Source organism: Nilaparvata lugens, unplaced genomic scaffold (genome assembly GCF_014356525.2).
Source record: "Nilaparvata lugens isolate BPH unplaced genomic scaffold, ASM1435652v1 scaffold5476, whole genome shotgun sequence".
NCBI lineage: Eukaryota > Metazoa > Arthropoda > Insecta > Hemiptera > Delphacidae > Nilaparvata > Nilaparvata lugens.
The window spans coordinates 1-6,934 of record NW_024091305.1 but is presented as its reverse complement, the minus strand read 5'-3'; the positions used below and the strand labels follow the sequence as shown (position 1 = coordinate 6,934).

Genomic DNA, 6,934 nt, shown 5'->3' with positions numbered 1-6,934 from the left:
TTGGAAAAAATTCTCATGGGATCAGAGGAAAGTGTACATTTCTTCACTAGTGGACTGTGTGAAACCTGCACAAAAACGCAGAGCTGAATCGGGAGATAGAAGAGGATCAACATTCCATTATCATTTGAAAATTGGTAACAAGAGAACTGAAGTGTGTCGAGAAATGTTCTGCAACACTTTCAGCATTGGTGTGTGGAGTGCTAGAAAGTGGGCCAAAATTGAATGTGATGAAATAGCAGCTACAGCTGATGAGGAAAGAGTAGTAACAAACAAAAACATGGAACAAGATGTGGAGATGATAATTCAAGATGAAGTGAATTCCAGTTTGAAAATCACAAAAGCTACAAAAGAATTTATCAAATCTCTACCAAAGGTAGAATCCCACTATTGTAGGAAGGACACTTCCAAAATGTATTTGGAGACAACATTTCAGTCGTTACAGGATCTATATAGACTCTATGTGAAGAAATCTGATGAAGCTGGTTATAAAGCACTCAGTAGGTTCATGTTCAATGAAAACCTGAAGGAGTTGATTGTGTCCCTATTTCAGCCAAAAAAGGACCAGTGTGATATCTGTTGTCAGTATAAACTAAAAATATTCCAGAGGAAGTCTATGTGAAGCATGTCAGAGCCAAAGAGAGAGCAAGAGAGGAAAAGTCTAAGGATAAAGAATTGATGGAAGGATTTGTATTATCAGTTGATGTGCAAGCAGTGAAATTGGCACCATTTGTTCAAGCCTCTGCATTGTACTTCAAGACCAAGTTATGTTGTCATAACTACACAATATTCAATTTGAAAACGCAGGAAGTTGACTGCTATTGGTGGACAGAGGTACAGGGAGAACTGAAAGCTTCCATTTTCACTTCACTTTTGTACAACCATATCAAGCAGGTAATCAACACCTGGCCCACTGACACCCTAAGGAAAATCATTATTTGGAGTTATGGATGTTCATACCAAAATAAAAATAAATTTCTAGGGAACGCTCTTCTTGAACTGGCTGTGAGATATAATTTCACTATTGAACAAAAATATCTACAAGTGGAGACACACAGATGGAAGTGGACTCTGTTCATGCTATGATTGAGAAGAAGTTGAAGAATTGTGATCTTCCATCAGATTATGTAACAGCTACAAAAGAAGTGAGAACAAAACCTTTTCCATACCATGCACATTGCATGACATTTGATTGCTTCCAAGATTTTTCAAACAAACTGTGGTACTCTTCGATTCGACCAGGAAACAAGGCTTTGGATGCAACTGTCAATGAAGTTTGTAACTATATTTACCAGCCTGATGGTAAAATAAAATTCAACTGGGATTTGATGAGCAGGCAGAAGAGCTCCCACGCCGCAGCAAAGTGATTTCCGAAGAAATTATCTACCCAGCACTTTATTCAGGTCAGTTGAAGATTAAAGCATCGAAATTCCAAGACCTTCAGGCACTTAAAAGCGTTATTCATAAAGATGCTCATCCTTTTTATGATACATTGCCACATCATTAAGACATTGCAATATTAAGATGAGAGCTATTTTTGCAATCTTTGATACTCCTATTATTCTAATTTGTGTTTTATGATAGCCTATTATAATTTTATATTCTGTTCTGTTTTTGTACAAAATTTTCAACTGAGTTGCTGCATGATAATTACAAGTAAATCTCATAATATCAATCATTAGTGGAAGATACATTGTGATGCTGAGTATAATCATCATGAAACTAGATAAGTTTGAAATATCCACTACCTATTATTATTACTATTGTTGGTATTCAAAGTTTTCATGCTACCCTACTTTCAGATGGGCCTAGTAATGTTTTTTCTCATTTTTTTACTGAGCTATGGCATTATTGAAGGCATAAATATATAATATTTTATTAATTCAAGAAACTTCGTGATGCTGAGTACAAGCATCAAGCTATGTAATTTGGAAATACACTTTTCATAATAATATGGAAGAAATTATTGTTATTAAACATAAGTGAAATGACTTTCATATCCTAATATTAAGGTAAGCTCGCCATATTTTGTCCACCGCCATTTCTCTGTTCTGCCGCTAGGCGCACCATCAGTGATATTTTTCAGTCATTGTGCTCATGGCCATCAGTGAGTTGTGAAAGTTTCAAGTGGACAGATTTACGCCTTTTCATCTGAGAATTTTTATTTTAATTTGTCACAGGGTGAGTTCTCAACATAATATTTGTAAAGGGTATTTTCGAACTATCATAATGTGTTTATTTGACTGTATTTCACATATCTGTTTAGAGTAAGCTATAAACTAAATGATCTGAGCGTTTGGTTGAGTAGATGATGTGTAGCAGGCAGCCATATTGGCAAGTAGGTTTTGTCCAGGAGACAAAATTTAGAACTTTTTTTCATTTTGTTTTAGATGCCGCCAAGGAAGAAGTGGGACAAAGAGGTGATGAAATCTGCAATAACAGCTGTCAGAAACAAGGAAATGGGGTATAAAGCTGCGAGTAAGACATTTAGTGTGCCTAGGGCAACTCTCAAGGATTACATAAAGAAAGGAGAAGGTAAAAGTGCTGAAGAGTTAATTGAAAAACGTATAGGTCAAAAACCAGTTTTTTCACAAGAGTTAGAGGCTGAATTAGTTTCCTACTGCAAAGAAATGGAAAAAAGCTATTATGGCCTCACACTCGATGATCTCTGAAGAATGGCCTTCCAGCTGGCTTTAAGAAACAATGTAGCTCACCCATTCTCATCTGACAATAAAGCAGCTGGATGGAAGTGGCTACGTCTGTTTCTGCAGAGGAACCCGACACTATCTGCACGGAAGCCACAAGCCATGTCCTTAGCTAGAGTGCAAGGTCTCAATGAGGAGAGTGTCAACCTTTTTTTCTCCATTTTGAAGCCGGAATTAGAAAAAATAAAGTTTAATCCACTCAAGGTGTTCAATGTGGATGAAACGGGCATCACAGTGGTGCAGCATAAAGTGAGGAAGATCGTCGCAATGAAAGGGAAGAAGTCGGTGCACAAACTGTCGGCAGAAAGAGGTGCACTCGTGACGGTTGTTATGTGCATGTCAGCATCAGGTTCATTTGTGCCTCCTCTTATGATTTTTCCGAGAAAGCTGATGAAGAACGAACTCATGGATGGAGCTCCACCAGGGGCAATAGGAGCAGCAAATGAGTCTGGGTGGATCACCAGTGATCTTTTTGAAAAGTGGTTTCAACATTTCATTTCAATTGTGAAGCCATCAAAGGAAGATCCTATTGTGCTGATATTGGATGGACACTATTCACATTCTTGCAATTTGAATCTCTTAAACCTTGCTTGTGATAATGGTGTTCCCATAGTCTGCTTGCCTCCTCACTCCACTTCAAAATTGCAGCCTCTTGATGTTTCATTCATGTTCCCTTTCAAAACATATTATGCACAGGCAATAGAAAATTGGCTGTCTAACTATCCTAACCGGGTTGTTTGTAACCTCCAGATTGCTCAGCTATTTAATGAAGCCTATGCAAAGGCAGAAGTTGTGAAAACTGCTGTCAATGGTTTTAAGAAAACTGGGATTCTGCCTTACAACCCGAATGTGTTTGGCCCAGAAGACTTTTTGGCAACACCACCTGCTGAAGCATCCTCAGCTCCTGAACCATCTGCAAAAAGTCAACCCTCAACAAGCACAGACATACGACCTGCCTCTCCATCCGATCAACCTTCATGCAGCACACAGATACCACAGTTAACAACAGTTAGCCCAAGAGATATTGTAGGAGTACCTGTTATTCATCCATCCACATCTAAGCGACGAGGCAATGCTGCTCTTCTTACCAGCTCACCTTACAAGAAGAAACTACAAGACAGTAAAGAGAAAATCGATCTTAAAGTGAGAAAACAGTTGAATCCAATTCCAAAGACATTGCCAGGAAAGGAAAAAAACAGTTGAAAAAGAAAGCAAAACTACAAATATCCAGTGACTCTGAAGACGACAATGATGTTCCATACAAAAGTTCAAGTGAAAGTGAGGATAATGAAGATGATGCGGAGTGCCCCATTTGCCAGAAAAAGTTTTCACAGGACAATAAGGGGGAAAAATGGGTGCGTTGCACTAAATGTTCTGTGTGGCAGCACGAAATGTGCTCAGGAGCAAAGAAAAAATAAAATTTATTTGTGACTCTTGTTTTGAAGGGTGAAGTGTTCTGTAACTCATAAGTTACATTTCTAATCAAAATTTTTACCATTTAAGTTAAACATTTCAAATCATTATTCTGCTACCAAAATTTTTCACCATTATTAAGTTGAACATTTTTAATCATTATTTTGCTACCACAAAAAAAAAATATTTTTTCGCCCCACTTGGATGTAATGAGCTGGTTTTCGTGCGTCATATGGAGGCCGAAAATGATTGTTTTCTGACCAGGCTGGTAAAAGTTTTACGGCCCTAGGGCTGTAAAATAACCTTGAAGTCAGCTGATTCTGATTTGATGTGAACATGTTTACAAAATGGTTTATGAAACGGAATCAGTTTATGCTTCTAGAATTGAATAAGTATTCTGCAATAAGATACCATCATTTTATTTGGATGAATAAAATACAGATAAGATATATATTATAAACTATTAAAATTCGATTTTCAGAGTAGGATAGAACTTCTAACCTAAACTTCCGAAGTCAATGACAACAAGCATTGTTGACGTTGACATTCAGATTGGCCAAATTTCAAGTGTGCTAAAACAGCTGATCAAAAAACTTCATTATTTGTGTTTATTATTCAAGAATCTAATCATTTATAATAATATCATTTTATTGTCATTTGGAAGAATAAAAAGTATAAACTCAACCTCTTACATAATTGAACATAATCTTTTAGGTTATTTAGACAAATCAGAATAAAAAATAAAAATACTTGGACAATTTCCTAATATTCAGATTACCTCAGATTTGCTAGAGCTATGACCTTCCTGTTTTGCTTTCGAAAGTGCCTAATAAACAATTATTCTCATATATTTATATTGTTTATTTTTCTGTGTGGCGAAAAATAATGTTCTCACCATGGGCAAAAATGTTTTTCTGGCTCTCAATCTTTTCTAGTCCTCGGCCTACGGCCTCGGACTTGAAAACCAATTTCGAGCTGGAAAAGTCTCATTTTCGGCCCTAGGTGTGAAATATACTATTGTGATCTGATAGTTATAAGTTATGAGTTAATATATAAATAAATATTGTAACATGTCTTTAGTATTATTATCTTCTCGTTCTTAAACTGTTGATATCTCTTTTACGAAACGAATCAGTAGGGGACGAAAATAGAACCACTTTTTCAAGTGGGGGGGCGAAAATAGGACAACTTTTTCAAAAATTTTAAAAGTGCATAGCTTTTGTTTTTTTTCTGTAAAGTTAACAAATAATTTATGATATATTTGAAGCTGAATACCATGTGTAGGTATATAGTTGGTGATGTTATATAATTTTTTTGGAAATATTTTATCAAAAAATATGATTTTTATAGAACAAAATTCGACTGGGGGACGAAATATGGGACAATTACCTTTTACAGTACAATAGGACTATAATTTTATCACTATTATAATGAAATAATAATGATTGTTATTTAGAATTTAGTAAATAAAACTTGTATAACATCAAAATCATGTCAATCAACTCGATTAACTTCCTCTCCTATGTCCAATTTTCTGCAAATAATAAGAGCACAAAACTCCTATGTCATTTTTTTCTCTCTGGGAATGAAAATTGGCATTAAATCAGTGAAAAATTGTTGTGAAATTGCATATTTATTCACAATAGGTCAATAAACGTGTCATTTTTTGTGTATGTGAATAATTAACAAGTTTTTCGTTCCTCCTGAAAAATTGTTCTCCAGATGACTCCAATGACATAGGAGGTTTGGCTTCTTCACCATCGTAGGTGAGGTTGTTGCTTACATAGATGCAGGTGACAATAATATTATAAGGCAGATTCCAGGCAGGTTACAGTTTGGCAGCATAGTGAAAAAAGCCATACCAATTGTACTCCTGTTCTCCATTTCTAGAGTCAATGACATACCCACTTCTGTATCCTCATGGCACCCCAGGATTGTTTCCAGAGCTGAAGAATAGGCATGTCAAGAAAATTTCGGTTTTAAAAAGTTTCAAGATGTCTATAGTTGTCTCATGATAGGTTGACTAAGTTGTATACTTAGTTGTACACTATAGGTAGATTATCAGAGACTATGTGAGGAAAGAGGATGATAGGCTAAATTTCATCTACAGAAGTCAAGTCCCTGGCTATGGGAAAAGTTTACAAGCAGCTATAGCTGATGGAATTTCAGCAACAATAGGGGATGAGGAACATGCCAGGCAATTCAGGGAGAAGGAGGCATTTTACCTGGTCGGGTTTACTTACCACAAACATTCATGGAGAGCCCAAGATACATGGGGAAATCATACATGGATTCCATGGGAATTGTTTCACAGATGGGTGGCCCAACTTTTTTTACATTTACAGCTTTTGGAGGTTAGGATGAAATAAAACTTTTAAAACATAATACTCATAGTGACCATCCTGATGTAGTGAATAGGAGTAGATTAAAAAGGACAGCACAAGCTCAAAATCAGCTGTTTTTCCCCCCTCCCCTCCCCCAAGCGTCGTCCCCCACCAGCCCCCCGGCCTAGGCAGGGTCGGTGGGGTCACATGACAGTTGGTTAGTGACGTCATCAGCTGTTCAGTGACATCACTTGACCTTGAAATTTCCCTCCTTTTTTCCTAACCTCAAAGACAACATAACCTCAAAATCTTTTTTTCCCGCCATGCGCGCGCGCGTGCCCGCCCAGTGACCAAGTATTGATTTTGTAATTTCCCTCCTTTTTTCCTAACCTCAAAGACAACATAACCACAAAATCTTTTTTTCCTGCCATGAGCAGGGTGCGCGCACGCCCAGTGTCCATGATTTTGTAATTTCCCTCCTTTTTCCTAATCTCA

At 36.9% G+C, this 6,934-nt stretch overlaps 1 protein-coding gene across 1 annotated transcript; it reads left to right on the top strand.

Annotated features, from left to right (window-relative positions):
- Positions 1-1,313: 1,313 nt before the first annotated feature.
- LOC120356001 (tigger transposable element-derived protein 6-like) lies at positions 1,314-3,845 on the top strand (the record flags this gene model as incomplete). Its single annotated transcript, XM_039444777.1, has 2 exons — positions 1,314-1,400; positions 2,388-3,845. A coding segment is annotated over exon 2 (1,173 nt), but the record flags the coding sequence as incomplete, so codon positions are not given.
- Positions 3,846-6,934: the final 3,089 nt, after the last annotated feature.